General features: G+C 37.8%; 2 protein-coding genes across 2 annotated transcripts; both read left to right on the top strand.

The window, feature by feature from the left end:
* Nucleotides 1–54: 54 nt before the first annotated feature.
* LOC139143986 (tolloid-like protein 2) lies at nt 55–9,856 on the top strand. The gene is made up of 7 exons (XM_070714613.1): nt 55–545; nt 980–1,094; nt 4,395–4,772; nt 6,256–6,591; nt 6,732–7,070; nt 8,495–8,827; nt 9,451–9,856. Exons 3-7 carry the CDS (start codon nt 4,415–4,417, stop codon nt 9,648–9,650), a joined length of 1,566 nt encoding a protein of 521 aa, XP_070570714.1. The 5' UTR covers nt 55–545; nt 980–1,094; nt 4,395–4,414; the 3' UTR covers nt 9,651–9,856.
* Nucleotides 9,857–10,846: 990 nt separating this feature from the next.
* LOC139143984 (uncharacterized) lies at nt 10,847–14,607 on the top strand. Its single transcript, XM_070714610.1, has 2 exons — nt 10,847–11,199; nt 11,411–14,607. The coding sequence occupies exon 2, from the start codon at nt 12,872–12,874 to the stop codon at nt 13,838–13,840; it is 969 nt and encodes a 322-aa protein (XP_070570711.1). The 5' UTR covers nt 10,847–11,199; nt 11,411–12,871; the 3' UTR covers nt 13,841–14,607.
* The last annotated feature ends 2,519 nt before the right edge of the window (nt 14,608–17,126 follow it).

The following is a 17,126-nucleotide window of genomic DNA, read 5'->3' as shown; positions in this document are numbered from 1 at the left end:
CCTACACTAATGCGCCCCTTCTTTTCTCAATGACCATATTTGCGTGACAAAGTTTTTTCAGATCGAAGAAAAGGGAAGATGGGAAGCGTAGTGGAAATATGATACATATGTTTCAACGGCATGTCATGTGTTGCGAAACCGACGTCACCGGAGGTCAGATTTACTGTATCGTTCGCTTTTTCCTGCAGTCTTTCAGACTTGTAATCGCCTACACAAGTGGCAAAGAAGACGTGAGGGGCTTTAATTGCGGATGAAAGGTCAAGGCCGAGTACATGCCCACTTCTGTTTATGAGTTCATTGAGGAACAAATTTTTCTTCCTCTTTGTATCACCAGTGAGATGTTAATTTAGCGCACAGAAGGTTAATGAGGCATGTTTCTTTTCATCGTAAGTTGGAGCTACAAACATGGCAAAATGGGATTTGATGTCCCAGTATCGATGTCCCTGTAACGAATCCTAACTCACTAGATTATTGTGTTACTTTGGTGAAACACAAGAGAAGTCGCAGTTCGATAGATGAATTAGAAGGAATGAAATCACGGATTGGTAGGTTGGCAGGTGGTATTCATGTGGATGAGTGGATCGATGGCGAATTTTTGTCATGTTGAATTGAAGTGCTTGTAACTCACAAGAAGACAGAGTGTCTGACAATCGTATGCAGTGGATTTGTTTCAAAATGCTCCAGAAAACGCACAGACAAAGCTAGAATCTCTATTTATTTCGATGTATGTAAAGCCTACGGTTGAGAATGTCTGTTTGATTTCTCCATAAATTATGTCATGGCTGAATATGGTTCGGGGTCTTCTATACTGACCCCAGATGGCATGACAGTCACCCAACTGCGTGCAAAGTCTAGCATGTGATTATTGTTGACGTTAGATGTAATATTTTATCAACAAAGTAATGATTACTCTCTCTTCGGGTTCATATGATTAATCAACATGTGTGCTTAGCTGCATTTGCATATGAACTCTGTACAGGTCCAAACACACGATTTGAGCTTACTTCCGTGTGTCATCCGCCTATGAATATCTCCAAATGATGTTACCATTTTCAGTCCTTAGCATCGCTACAGCGCAATGACTGTTCATTAAGGTGAGTTGGTTATGAAACTTAATCATGAAGTTATCGATCAGAGGGCATATCATTTGCAGCTGTTAGGTGTCTTAACCCTTTCCGTGGACGACGATACCAACGCAGCCATTGCTAATGAGAACGCTGTAGAACGGGCTATAAAGTCGTATGGCGGATGGGGGTTGGGTCCGAGCTAAAGTAGAGAGGACCAAACACAGAGCTAACTTAAGCTCTTAACAGCAACTGCTTTCAGGACTATCAAGCTGAATGCAAATACAGTGAAAATGTCAGTATATGCCACGAAGGCCGTTGTAATTTTGATTAGGAGTTCAAGAAAGGAGTACAGGATTGATTAGATTCATCTGTCAGGCGTTAAAGGACTGTTAAAGGTAGAATGTGCCTCGGGGACAAATATTTGGACTCTCAAACGTTTCCTATTTTTTTCTGATCTATCGCTTGTGGAGGCTCATTTTGAAGACCTTTAAAAAGGAAAAACTTTCACCGTCTTAGTTTTTTGAAAATTAAAATTGTACCTTTTCTCCATATCTAAGATAACTTAGTGTTAGCGGGCCATTTTGAACATCAAATATAAGTAAATCTTTTCTAATTTGCTTCTTTTGTACCAATATTTGTACTGTGAACCCCGAGTTTTAGCCCACGTGTGTGAACACGTGAGCTTATGTCGCAGCGATGTCTGTCTGTCTGTCTGTCTGTCTGTCTGTCTGTCTGTCTGTCTGTCTGTCTCTTAGTCCGATATCTCAAAAACGGCTTATCAGATCAGAATCAAATCTGGTATACAGATTTGGTTAGCAAATGGGAATAACTGATTAGTTATTGGTGGGTAAGGCTTGCATACTTTTTGCTCATTTACATAATTAATGACTTTAGAAAAAACGGATATACATTGAGAACGACTGCACACAATTTGATGAGATTTGCTACAAATGTTGATCACATCAAGATATATGAGCTGTAGAAGATATTAAGGGGTGACATGAAAGACAATACATAATTTGCATATTTAAAGAACTTTCCTAATTAGGGTTATATATCTTGATTGCCTAAACCAAACTTGACCAAACTTGCTTTGTACATGGAAGATACTATGATAAAGCATTATTGATAGTTATTAAACATTTTTACTTCAGCCAAATGCCAATTTGCATATTTAATGAACTTTCCTAATTAGGGTCATAAATCTTGATATACGTGCCCAAACTTGACAATACTTGCCATGTACATAGGAGATACTACGATGCAACGTTATTGAAAGTTATTTTGGATTTTTACTGCAACTAATTCCTAATTTTCATATTCAATGAACTTTCCTAATTAGGGCTATATGTCTTGATGGACTTGACCAAACTTGACTAAACTTGCTATGTATATCAAAGACACTATGATATAACATTACTGAAAGTCACCAAGCATTTTTCACTTCAGCCAATTCCTAATTTGCATATTTAATGAACTTTCCAAAATAAGGATATATATCTTAATTGACTCAACCAAAGTTGACGAAACTTGCTATATACATTGAAGATACTTTGTTTAAACATTATTCCAAGTCCTTAAGCATTTCATTTCAGCCAATGCCTAATTTGCATATTTAATGAACTTTCCTATTTAAGGATATATAGCGGGATTTACTGGACTAAAGTTGGCAAACATGCTATGTACATTAATGATACCAGGTTAAAACAATATTGAAAGTCATCTAGCGTTTTCACGTCAGCTAATTTACAATTTGCATATCTAATTAGCTTTCACAGATTGGCATATATAGCTTGAAGAACTTGACCAAAGGCAACTACGCTTGCTCTATAAAGTGAATATACGATTAGAGTAGTCAAGAAATTAAGTACTTTTATTTCAGCTAATTACATATTTGTATTCTTGATGACCTTTATAATTAATCTACGGTGAATATTGTTCATGATGTTGATCATAACACTTTAATGAAGTTGCAAACAAGTGGCAAAGGTTTAACTTTTCTCACAACTGCAATATATAATGAAACACGTGAGCATTTGCGGTTCATATCTGGTTGTTTTTGATTTTGAAAGTGAATGGGTGAAAAATTCCCAGAGGAATATTCGAGCAAAAGTACTATCAAGAACATTTCTCTGAGCTTTATGGCGACATTTTGACTTCGTTTCGAAAGTAACAACACTTACTGAGATTGGGAAACCCTCTTGTGTTTTCTAGGTGTCATTTACTGGCTATACTGACTATTTGTTCTTCATATAAAGTCAAACAATAATAATTTTCCATAAGGCCAAATACAAAAACTGTCTCTTTCCCTTAACCTGACCTATCCCATTCAAAACCCTCCGACCGTAAACTTTTTTTTTCACGTTTTCAAAAATCACGCATGATTTTTCCAAATTTATTTGGTTTTTGATGGGTCATACCCAAATAAAGTTAACGACCGATTTACCCTGTGTCCTGTCGGGCATGTATACGGAAACACAATTATATTTATGCCAAAACTGTAGTCCAAAATCTCTATGTTGTTTTTGAGTACTCTCTAAAAGCACTTATGTTATCCTGAAGAGTCACAGGAGAGGGCAGGTCACACTGTGTCAGCCAACCACAAGTTGATTTTATTGTAACCATGCAGAAGTGTTCAACACTAATTTCAGTTGTAAGTAACATTTGTATTATCCTCTAGGAAATTAGTTCATGTTGTCCCAGCTGTGCAAACAAAACGCATATTCATTTGTTTAAAATATGCAATGTTACTGCTGATACTCGAACACATTTGACACACTGAAACTTTAAGCAATTTTGTATGTCTTCGAGCAGAAACCACATGGGAAAAAAATCAAAAGTCATAGATAAATTATGGATCGGAACCTTTAAATATGCCTTTCTACGGTATCAAACAAAGCATATTTTCGAAGGAACCGATCATAACTCTCTTCCTACAACAGAAATGTTTTCTCCCCCCTCTTGCGGGGAAATTTCTCATGGTGAATAGAGGAAACTATATAGGGGAAGGGCCCTAACCTTAAAATACTACTCTAAATTACTCGATTTTCTCACAATGCGAACACAATTTCTAGGGTCGACGACTTTTCTAGGTGAGGCCGGTTTACTTGAAACTCATATATTTTATTATTTTGCCAGATGCACAACCAACATACATGGGGACATACATTGTCAATGTACAAGAATATTTCTACTTGTTATCAACGAATAATTCCTGATAATTTTAGTACGGCATCTTTCCTTCTAGCAAAGAATGTACTTTGCTTCTTCTTCCTATGAAAAATACATGTGACGCTATCTATTTCTGAAAATAATTTTACTCCTCAGATCACTGCGCTATAGTCAAGATGAAGAATGTCATTTTCTTATTTTTAAGCGGCCTAGTACTGCTGCTAATTACCATAGAACTGCAAAATACCGTCAACGGAAAAATCCGTCGTCGGCGCCGACGTCGCTGCGAGCCGTCTCCTTGTAAAGTTAGCGGGTGGAGTCCTTGGAGTAACTGTTCATTTCTATGTGGTACCGGCGGCATACAGAATCGTACACGCTTAGTAATCAAAAAAGAATATTGTGAAGGGTTTTGCAGATACGACCTGTCAGAAATCAGAAGCTGCAACAACGATGAAAGTGATTGCCACTTTCAAGGCCGGCCTCACGGCGAGGATTACTGTGCTTGTAAAGCTGGATACACCAGGAACTGTTGTGGTACGTACTCTTTTGTATGTCGCTAACAATGACCTCTATTTAAGCATCAAACATACTCTCCATTTATCAGGGTAATCCAATGATAGTTTTAATTCTCAAATCTGATCATAATCACAGAAATATGCCGAGCGATGCACATAGCGATTGACATGCACAGAAACCCTTAAATTCTATTCACTCTGATCCACACATTATTCACTTGAACTGAAATACTGTCAACGGAAATAAAATTGAGCAATAAATTACAGTCGACATTTTTTAAAATTGCTTTTCGCTCTGTCAAGAAAATATGACACAGCTTGTGAATCTACCAAGACTAATTATCGAGCACACACATCTCAACTACTGTAAATGGGACAAGACTCAAGGAAGACGGATATTTTCCATGGTTGATAATGAGCCACTAGGCCTATATCCGAAATTCTATACTGGCACAACACTGGAACAGAGACTTTCATTAAATGATTTCCAATGTGTCTTACTACTTTAGGCAAACATCTTAATAAGTTTGATTGAGTTGCTGACAGCTTTGTTCAAACTTTCTGTTATAAGGAATTATTTCAACACTTTCCTTATCAATCCTCTCCGTAAACAATACATAAAGTATGTTTTGCGACAACTCTTTAAGCATGCTTAAATATGTTTACTTATCCTAATTGACCTCACTAGTAATACTAAAATCACAAGAACGCTGTTTAAAGTGCGATTTTTTCATGTAATTGTTCTTGTTGCACGGACAGGGTATATCTTTGTAATTCTGGGAATTACTTGTATTACATATTTCTCTGCAGTCCCCACTGCATCTTAAGTTTTCAAAAAAGTCGCTCTCGACTTCAGGATTAAAGTCAGTAGATCAACATTACAGCCATTGTTGCTACACCTGCCCCGGAAACTCAGAGGAAATACTTCAGGGCTCGACATTTATTTTTTCGGGAAAAATGTTCAAAACTTGCCAATTTGCACTTTTACAACCATTCTTATCTTCGAAAAAAAGAAAATTCACATGAACGTAGGATAAACAAGAGTTGAAATTTGAAAAAAGAAGTGTTTATGAAGTTCAATATCATAAAGGGAATTCTAATATTTCTAATTCAATTGTGACATTATACAAATTATTGTGTTGATAAGCAGACTATTTGACATTTCATCGTGCTTCCATTATCGGCACTCTGTGGATGAAATGAGGAATGCACTCTGTGGATGAAATGAGGAATGCACTACTGGAACTTCTGAAAACAAATATCATAACCGGCCCTGCCAAAAGCTTCCGTAATAAAGCGGAATTAAGTCGTTGTTTGTGCTTTCTTTATTCATTCCCGTAGGAAGACATACTCAATTTAAAGCGAGTCTATCAGAGCAAATTATCGATTAAATCTTTCTGTCTTTCTGTCCGTCTGTCTGTCTATCTGTCTGTCTGTCTATCTCTCTCTGTCGTTCCACCACTCTCTCTCTCCGTTTGCCTTATATTGTTTCCTTCCCTAAGATATGGAATGTGGTGGTGATGTTCGAGGCAAAAGCGGTAGAATACAGTACGAAGGGTGGCCAGGATCGGTAGTCGGAAACTGTACATGGGAAGCACACACCAACAAATATTCTACAGTGTCGACTAAAATGGACAGATGTTCTTTACAAGTCTCAAGTTATATAGAGATCCGAGATGGTGAAGACAACCATGCTCCTCTTATGAAAAACATCACTCAATCGGACTGCATTGCAGGGTTAATACACGTCGGGTACACACCATCCAATAAAATGTCGGTACGCTTGATTTCATCAACACAACTGGAACAAAAAATCTACTTTGACTTGACCTTTCACGGTACGTTAGAAGCATTTATTTTACCATCGATGTTATAATTGTCGGACTATTACATGTAAGATTTAAGGGTAACATGTGACGCATACCTTGAATTTAAAATGCGATATACTGTCTGAAATGACGGCCTTGTTCTTTTTCAGAATGTGGTGGCGTTGTCGAAGAAACATCGGGTAGAATCCAGTCTCCTTTCTACCCCGAGTCCTACGTGAAAGATGGCATGTGCAGTTGGGAGATACAGACACCCTATGCGACGGTCATCTCGTCAACATTCCACAATTTCACTTTGAGATATTCCGAGGATTTTGTACAGATGGGGAATGTACAAGGAGTGACGGATATCGGTCTCTATAAAAATAACGCCACACCAATTGAAAATGTCGCTGATACCAAAGGAAACAGACTATGGGTTTCAATGGAAGCTCTTGACTTAACAGACAGCGACAGTATAGAGCCATGCGGGTTTGAAATGGAATTTCAATGTAAGTTGACTGATTTTCAGTCTAAATGTTTTGTGAACATTTCTAAAGTGCTAATTCATGAAACCTGTGACGTCATGTTACGTTGAGTGTCAGCGATAAAAGTTCTCTGTCTTTTGACATAATCTTGTACACTTTGTTTCTCGCTAAATTTCACTATAATATATATATTCGCTATGTAATCTATCGACCAAAGCATGACAACCCATTCATTGCTCCACTTCGTGACAGATACAAGAGATGTGAAATAAAATATTAAAACGATATTAATGAGCCAAGGGCTTGAAAGATAATAGCCTACTTTGAAGATATGACACTGCACAGCGTTTTACAACAGCGCATCCTACGTATCACGGGTTACTGTTTGCACTCGTTCGGCAAACATCTCAATTCCGGCCCATTGATAAGAGTCTGTGAAAGATGTATTCGTTATAACACAATGTCTTTTCTCATCGTTGTGGCAAAATGAACCTCAGGGAAAGAGTTGTGGACATTCTAAATGTCACATTTCAGGTTCATGGCTTTGTATTATGAAACCTGTGTAGGTTTTCATCGTGATATCTCCCTGTATAGCATAGAATGAAAGTCATTTGTTGAAGTTGATTAATTTTGGTTTTTTTTGTCTGAAACTTCAGATAGTTACCTCCAATTTTATAATTGTAATTATGAACAGAATGGGATTAAAATTCGCGCCTTAAATATTCGCACATATGAAACACTACAAATCGATGCCCTTGTACATGAATCTATTTATTTTTATAGAGTATTTTTCAAGCAGATAATATAAATAACACCGGTGTTAACATTTTTACGAGTGATTCATTACATTTGCGAAAAAGTCGTCACAAATGATTCAAGAAGACAGACCACTATTTCCTAGCGTTCTAGGTTAATGACAAGGTCAAATATCGTGGAAAAGAACTCGCAAACTTTGCAGTTTTTTGCTACGTACGAACTAGATATCACTATATGAACCGAATAGTCATAAGTTGAAGAAATAATAAATAATAAACATATGCGCAAAAAATCGCAAGAGAACAAAAGAGAGATCTATTAGGACAATCATTAAAATAAAAATGAACCATTTTTAGTGCCAAAGTCAATTTTTGTCTCCTTTGATAGTTTTACCAAGTCAGTTTTTAGATTTTACCCAAAGTTATGATCAAAAACTGTAGCCAATGAAATGAATTCCATTCAATCCAAAATTATCAAAAATATTACAGAAAAAATCATAAAATTGGTATTATTTTTGCACTAAAATGTGGGTGGGTAAAATTACATCTCTCAAAGGGTCACTGTTAGTCACATATAATGCCATTGTAAGAGAGGATGTGTTAATTTCTGTTTTGTATGTATTATAGCAGCGCTGGAAAACAAATATGTGTTGTAATACAAAAAAAATCCCATCATGGCGTCTGTGATTTCAGCGAAACTTTTAACAACCGAGGAGTACACAAGTTACAACGGTTCAGTCTTCTCGCCACTGTATCCGTTCCCATACCCGACGAACATCACCTTCGAGACGAAGATCTCGACACCTGAAGGTACCATCGTCAGTCTGGGATTTACGGAGCTGCAGTTACGAAGAGGAGACAACGTGTCAGTGTACGACGACGGAGCAAAGCTGATTGTAGCATACGTCCATGGAGACGACCCAGGAATGGAAACGGTTATAGTTCGTTCGAATGTATCCTATGTCGTTTTGTACTCTGGGATCGGAGATAATACTACGAATGGCTCATACAGTCTGGGATTTGAAGGTGAAAGAAGACATTAAATACACTTTTCTTGCCTGTGTTTCATGTACAATTTTGTTCATCTGTTTGTGAAGGGAGTTACGAGCAATGTCCCAATCAAATAACAGAAGTGTCTCTGTTTCTCCAAACTCAACTAACGCATATATTATGAAAAATTATGTTTTGATCTTTACTTACATGTAATTCTCTATCCATTCTCTTATGAATAAATTGTTTCTAAAATTTGGTTGTTCACAATAAATCCTAGGGTATTACTTAATATATGTTAAATTCACATAACTAAAACTTCATATCATTTAACACTGAGATATATTTGGGCAAAAAATTGAACTACATAAGTTTCAAAAAATAATATACACAACCATGCATCAATGCATAATCGCAAGTATGTAGGAATACAAATCTGTGAGAATTGCCGAGGCGTTCGCTTTTTGGTAGAAATTTGCCAGAGAGAGAGACTGTGAGAGAGAGAGAGAGAGAGAGAGAGAGAGAGAGAGAGAGAGAGAGAGAGAGAGAGAGAGGAGAGAGGCCTAGGGAGACTGTGATATCACATTTGTCACTTAGACATATTGAACGATGTTTACCGTTTTAAAGATGCATTTCTTTTTAAATTCTCAATTATACAGCATTGCCTGTATGTCTTGCAACTGATAACGAAGGGAATGGTGATATTTATCCGGAAGAAGACTACTATTTACCTGGTGAAGTGGTGACTGTTGTCTGCCACACTGGATTCGAATCATCAACAAATTACACCAATGTAACGTGTGAGGAAGGGGGAAGTTGGGATACCAAAATTCCGGTCTGTACAAGTAAGAACAAATGAGATACAGAACTGTGTTATTTCTCTTTCATAGTTATGAGATTTCTGCACAGAAGAGAATCAAAGATTCTTCAATGGCAAAGCAAAGCCAGATGGCAGGCGCAAATACGTCATACTGTGTGACCTTCATTTGGTGACATTGCGTATTCAAATGGACAATGAGTCATGTTTAGGACGTTTCTACGTCATTGAGTATCTTTTTTAACTGAACCAAGTACTATAATGGATGTAAACGGCATGATACGTGTCACATAAAATCCCAATGTACCGCACACTGAGTATTTGTAGTTAGTTAGAGCATCCGTTTGCTATTCCATACATTTGCAGTGGGTATCAATAATTTCAACATATTTGCCTGTCGAAAAATCTCACATGCGCAGCAAGTTACTTTGAATTTACCGGTAGTTTAAATGTAAAAGAGCCAGTTTTCTACATCCGCTACATTTTCGATTTTCACCAAAGTTATAGTTTCCTCTCCAGTACAAGTTTCAACATGAACTCACGGCAAACCATACGCTACAAACCAGTGGAAAATTGTAGGGCTATTGGAATCTGGAAATCTGTCATCAATGATGAATACTCTCCTTCACCTTTTGCAAACATTTTTATGCAGTCATGAGGACTATAGCACCAGTCTATTACACCGAAGGGCCATGCATTACCAGAAACACATCTCTATTCGCCAAGCCCGAGGGCCTAGGGGTATAGCGATGTGTTTCTTGTAAGGTACGGCCACAAGGGGTTAGAAATGGAAGCTATAGCCCGAATGAAGACAGGCTATAGGTTTTGTTATACTTTGTAATGTGTTTTAATATTTTGTTCTTCAACAATCCATTGTGACAAGTTTACTTGGCGATTTCTCAAAAGCGGTAACAGTAGTACTATTTTTTCACAAAAAAATCCTACGCATAGCTAGCAATATCTTGTGTCGCACTTAAATCTTTGTCGTCGATGAGCTGTTCAAGTTCCTACGCCGTTGAAAAGAAAAATCGTGATGTTTTATAGAGAAAGGCCGGTCGCTCAATCTGGGTGCTCATTACTTCCTAGTCAACCTGCCATTATTTCAAAGCTGCAGACGGCACCACGCATATGATCACGTGACCGATCACTTTTCCAAATTTTGGCAAAACCTACTTCCCTTGAAAATAGTCTATCAAAAAAACCCTCTGGCGTCACTTTTGTCTATTCATTGGGGGCTCGAGGGATATATTTTCACGTCACGTGACGTCTGGCGAATAGCAACAGAGAATGAGCCTGTGGCGTGTTATAAATTGTTCTTATATAATAATTATTGCCCTCTGAGGTAACCCAGATAATAGTATCCACACTGCATAAAATTTAGCAAATGTTAAATAATTATTACTTTCATACTATGTAGTCGTTTCGTGTGGTGACCCAGGTCAAGTAAAAAACGGCGATTCAGAGGGCGACGATTTTACCTATGGCAGAAATGTCACGTACCAATGTCACCCAGGCTACGTCGTGAACGGAACTGAGACAATCACCTGTCAATCAAATGGGCTGTGGAGTGATTCAGTGCCTGTTTGTGCTCGTAAGTCATGATCTCTTTGTATGAAATAAAACAAACCGACATTGCAACAATCCTCCTTCTTGATTTGAAATTCTAAGCCGTGCTACTATACTCGAGAAGGTGTTTGTCAAATGCACGAGATTTCACTGAAAGAAATTTATTTTTTATTTTTTATGAACAGCTTGACCATATTACCACAAATCTTGATGTCTGTCTTCTTTATTTTTATCAGTTGTATCAAAAATTGGCGACACAAGCTTCACTGGAGGTAAGCAAAGTGCACGTGATCTATCTTCAATAAGTGCTACATTAAAATCAAATTATCTGATGTCAATTTTTAGGGCGATGTAATTGTGAAACTTATGCGATGACGCGACTTGAATCCGATTTTGTTAACCGCTTCATTCTAACATGATGGATGGCATAACTTTTCTTCTAAATCAAATGTGTCCCTGCCTCACTTGTCGTGTGGTAAAGAAATATTATCAAAGTTAAGGTTGCGAACAGTACTTGGCGTGCACATTCTTTTTCAGAGATATAAGTAACTTAAAACAACGTCTGTCAGTGGAAATGTATTTTGCATTCAGCCCTTTTATCCCTCATGTGTCATTAATTACCGATCTCTACCAGCCCTACAATTTGCAACTGGGTTGACAAATAGAAGCGGCGACACCAATAACTTTTCTTTCAAAGACCTGACCTTTGAAACGTATTTGATAAAAGTCATCATACTCTAAGAAGAACGTCACCTCCGGCTCCGTACATGCACAGGTTTTTGCTGTAGGTTACTGTGTATAACCGATTGGTTTTCGCAATCAGTCAATCCACATTCTGAGTGCATAGAAGAATGCAACAAAAGAAACGTGTCCATGATTTTCAATGCTTTCTTTATTGGTCAAATCTCATGACAATTATCTTACTTATATTTTCTTTGTCAGTGATTGTGACTGTTTCGATAGCGCTGTTTGTGATGGTAATACTGATCGTAGTTGCCGCCATTGTGCTATATCGAAGGTAACGTTGATACTTCTACCAAGTCAGACTCCACTCCATGATATCAGCTGTTATTCCGTACATTTCCTCACCATCCTACTGTTAATGTGATCATCATGATCATCATCGACTTTGTCGTCGTATCTACAACACCATCATCATAATCATCATCATCATCAGCAGCAGCAGCGGCATCGTCGTCGTCGTGGGTGTCGTCATCATCACCATAATCTCCACCACCACTACCACCACATCATCATCATCATCATCATCTACATCATCATCTCCACCACATCATCATCATCATCATCATCTCCACCACATCATCATAACCATCATCATCAAAATCACCGTCACAACCACCACCACCACCACCACCACCACCGCCGCCATCAAGTAGAGAGGGACATTTTATTAAAAAATACAAACTCTTCTGTTGTACTAAAGCATGTGTTGTCATATTGCATCCTATTTTATGACAATTTTTTAAAGTTTGTACTTTTCTCAGTGACTCCTTCAACCTTGCATAACACTGCACTCCACTGCGATTCAGTGTAGACACGCTGATAGTACACTTAACGACGGATGTATTTATTCAATCTACAGATCAACTGCTGCTAAATCTAAGAAAAGGGTGATAAATGATATACCTGATGTGACGTATGAACTCACCACAGCAGGGGTGAATGGAGCAGAACAAATGAAAGGCAGTACCAGCCTTAACAATACTAAAAACAACCGACGTGTTAAAACTTCTAATTATATTCACACTTACGAGAATGTTGGTCTCGAGGTCAGCTACGATCTTAAGAAAACTAAATTCTTGGATAACATAAACATCAGTGAAAGTTCGACGGATGATATTTACCATGGAATTGACGAGAGCAATGGCGATCTAACTATCGGATATGGCTTTGTTCTCAACGACATCTACGAAGCTGGAGATGACAAGACAGTGGACAGTGTCATGAACATCAAACGGAGCGGACTTGGTCATAAGCAAAGCGATGAACTGAGTTCAGAAAGAAAGAACTGTCTTGTCGGCATGAACATGAACGTGGAATATCAAACCGTTGACGGAAGTTTTGAAGAATACGGCGAGGAAGCATATGTCATAAAGGATATGCATCAACTAGATAAGAGTGGCAAAGGTGAAAATGTAGACGAAGACGTTCGCGAGACTGTTACCGACGGACAGACAAAGCCCCGGCAAGTTAATGGAAAACCCGTCAGAGCTGGAGGTGTTTCCATTCCACTTTCGGCTCATCCAATGGAGAATGGTGAATATGATCATATGTACAGCGATATAGGTCCTGAAGTGGACGGGAATATAGCTGAGACTCCCCGTCTCCCGATGAATACATTTACCGAAAACATCGCTTATGAACCAAATGATGCTAGCGTTATGGAAGGCCAGTCACACACAAACACTTCCATGGCTGGTTTTGTAGACAACGACATCTATGAGCCTGGAGAACATGAAGCAAATCCCCAGCCTCACTCACACTTCACGGAAAACGTTCTGTATCAGCCGTCAGGCGACGGAAGTCAAGACCTCTCCGTAGATGATGTCGACCAGGACGTGTACTATTCGACGATCGGAGACGGTGATCATCAGTCTGGTTTCCAAGATAATATCGCATACGAATCTAGCAATTTCCCAAAATAAGTATCCAGATAGCTTAATGCTATCATCGCACACTACATTTGATATTGTTGTATTATTCGACAAGTCATTTACATTAGAGTCTCCTTATCCTATTTTAAGCACGTTCTACCTTAAGTATGAAGTTAGATATTGTTACGTAGGATTACTGGTTTGTGTCAGATCTTTTTTTTAGCATTACACGTGACTTGCTCATAACTTCACTTCGTTTAGATACTTACGTTCAGAATAGATATATGTAAGGATATCAATTATTATTATTATTATTATTTTTTAATCACGTGACTTTAAACGTCACCACCATGTAGCAATGACTTTACTTGGCGTATTATGACTTCGGACAATAATTGCCAATTTACAGAAAGAATTTTTGATAGAAAGTTATACAGCATGATGTTTTTTAGAGTGACATCATGTAAGAAGGGGACATTTGTGGTATAAAGTGAACATGCAGTATACAGGAACCAATGCCATTGACTTCTATGACCAATTTCCCCTGACAAATGAAAAGTTCTCGCGAGAATTTACATGCCATCGATAAAATGTATAATACTAGTCATTAGATTTACAATATTGAACACCACAGAAGAAAGTGATTTTGACAATAACTGTTCAGGGTACTACAGATGGCAAAGCTCTTCGCACGTGTGTCGTTCTCCTAAGTTAGAATCGATTCATCGACTTTGCAGGAGGCTACTTAACCGTTGTTTCAATCTTTATATTTCGATTGAAAGATTTGCTTACATCCATTATATAAAGCAACCAATTAACAAGATGGAATGATTTTATAAGTATAACGTAAATAAAAATAAAAATAATCGTATTATGTTCTCTCGTTGGCGTCTTTAGTTGCTGTATTTTTGCTAGTTTGTTCTTGTGTTATTATTAAGGGTATGTGATTTGGATTAAAGCTGTGGTTGATATCGGTCGACTCATCAAACACTACGAATAAATTACCAGGCATACTGACTGAAGAATGTGAACAGCTTTTATCGAAAGGGTTGTGTGGTTAGTTATAATAATCGCAAAATTAAGTACTGCGACAAAAAATTCTATGAAAGCAAAAATCTTTCATACGGTATTTAACATGCAACGAGTACAAAGGACATCAATACAATTACAATTAATCAATGTTGAAATGACAAACAACAGTAATGCCCATCATATGTGCACATGAGACCAAGAAATGTTTCCTTTTACTTACTTAATATATATGTCTAAAGTATAGACACAAAACTTTTGAGAATTTCTTCATAAAATTATGGTAAGGATCAAGATAAATTTACACAAGTCGTGAATCTAGCTGTGCATATAACTAGCAAAATGTATTTGAAAGTAAAGTGAATGCACTCCCTCACAAGATCTTAGCGATGGGGTCAATCAGTCATCTTTTCATCATAGCCATTTAGCCTTTTGTAATCACAGGGAGGAAAGACTGAATGGGATCACTTCATTTATTTCACGACTAATAATATATCATGCTACCATGAATCATTATGATTTGACGACAGCTCATTACACCAATGCTAAAATCCTTTTTAGCACTGCTAAAACGGGCTCCCAAACCAGCACAGAGGGTTAATGCGAAAACCAATAAAAGGAGGACATTTAGCTTGCAGCGAGATTTTAGGGGGGGTGATAATTAAATAAAATAAACAAATGGCCAGCTTCATAATTAGTATTTTCAAACACAGATATACAATTTCCATCCCCGTTTCAGAAATGCTTCACTTACTTTTGGCACTTTGCCATACTTGCGCAGTCACATTCTGTCGTCTGCTTCATGATCACTGGACATCAGCCTTGGCCTAATACACTCCTGAGCTGACAGAGAAAGATTTCTTAAATGAAACAGTTTACTTGGTTCAACTAAAACGCAGCTGATTTGCAAATTTTGCAGAGAAAGACCTAGATAAATTGAACTTTTAAAGTACGAAAGTAATGCGTGCGGTGTCGTTGGATACTGTGTGCATGTGTTCATAACAATATACCAACTTCAAAAAAATGCTCGATCTCGGGCGCTGAATTTGCGACGTTCGCCCGCTCAGAAGTCCATTTACTGCATGTAGGGCTTAAATTGATAAGAATAATCCAAAGAGAGGACAGAGACACACATATTGATATGATATAAAAAGCAATAACCTCTGCCGCAGTCAGGTATATGGCCTGCAGTCGGGGTATTGTTTAAATACTTGGAAAAGGTACACTTTGCGTCAGGTCGGTGTTATGGAGGCGTTAGTATGACGGGGAGCAATCTCTATTAAACAATAAGCCATACTGTAAAAAAGGAACTTACGCTCGTAACTTAGTATTGCGTGACTTCAGTTTTAGTTTGAAAGACGTCTTCATTACGTAAATAAAAATAAATAAATGAAAACAAACTGTCCCTGTCATTAATAACCAAATAATGCTGCTTGCCTAGCAAACGGTGGACAGCAAATTTGAATGACGGCCACCATTTTGAATTGGTCACGAATTTGAATTGGGATCGACACTACTTAACGTCCCAAGTCCTTGACAACAGACCATATCTAAGTTACCATAATCATACAGTCCCCGGCTTCTGCATGAAATGCGGAAGCAGTGGTGATCAACAAGAAATTCACGACAACAAACAAAGTTTATTTGAAGAAAGGGTCGGGTCACTATGGAATGGACTCTTCACAATTCTAATAGCTTAATAGTTTAATCGTCTCACTTCCTTAAAATCTTAACGGCGTTAGAACTGGTTTGGGAAGGTTGCTTCAGGAGAAAATAGGTTATCGTTAAATGACAACATAAAAGCATAAGCGGCAAAACAGCAACAAATAGGATCTGTGAAAATTGTAGGGTCATCAGCTTTCCAGTTGAAAATTTCAATGATGCCCGAGCCGGATTGATTTTTGCAGTCATGATCACCACTGAAGATAATGAGCATATATGACCAATTTTGAACACAGCCACTGCCATTTTCTCCACAAAAACTATAGCATAGCTACATCCAATTTTGCCACTTGCATTATACAGTACCTACACGTCTTACATGCCAGGATTTTCGTAAGCATGCTGTAGAATCTGAAAATTCTACGTCGCTATGGGCCCCCGATGAACACACTCAGGAAACTCGTATCACGTTTGACTCCTTTTAATTCCTTTGAAACTGCATATACACACATGCAGACTCAATAAAGAGTGTATACAGAATACAGAATACGAAGTTCAAAACACGGCATACGGCGCACGGCATACGGCATTTGTCATACGGAGTACGAAATACGGTTCTGAATAGTAAAGAAAAGAAAATTACATG

The sequence above is a fragment of the Ptychodera flava genome, chromosome 11, assembly GCF_041260155.1.
Source record: "Ptychodera flava strain L36383 chromosome 11, AS_Pfla_20210202, whole genome shotgun sequence".
Classification (NCBI taxonomy): domain Eukaryota; kingdom Metazoa; phylum Hemichordata; class Enteropneusta; family Ptychoderidae; genus Ptychodera; species Ptychodera flava.
The sequence above is the reverse complement of the archived record's forward strand: the minus strand, read 5'-3'. Positions and strand labels throughout refer to the sequence as shown.

Coding starts and splice junctions, on each gene's coding strand:
- LOC139143986 (XM_070714613.1), top strand. CDS start 4,415: ATGAAGAATGTCATTTTCTTATTTTTAAGCGGCCTAGTACTGCTGCTA. Junction 7,071..8,494: donor GTTTGAAATGGAATTTCAAT/GTAAGTTGACTG, acceptor CTGTGATTTCAG/CGAAACTTTTAACAACCGAG. Junction 8,828..9,450: donor ATACAGTCTGGGATTTGAAG/GTGAAAGAAGAC, acceptor TCAATTATACAG/CATTGCCTGTATGTCTTGCA.
- LOC139143984 (XM_070714610.1), top strand. CDS start 12,872: ATGAAAGGCAGTACCAGCCTTAACAATACTAAAAACAACCGACGTGTT.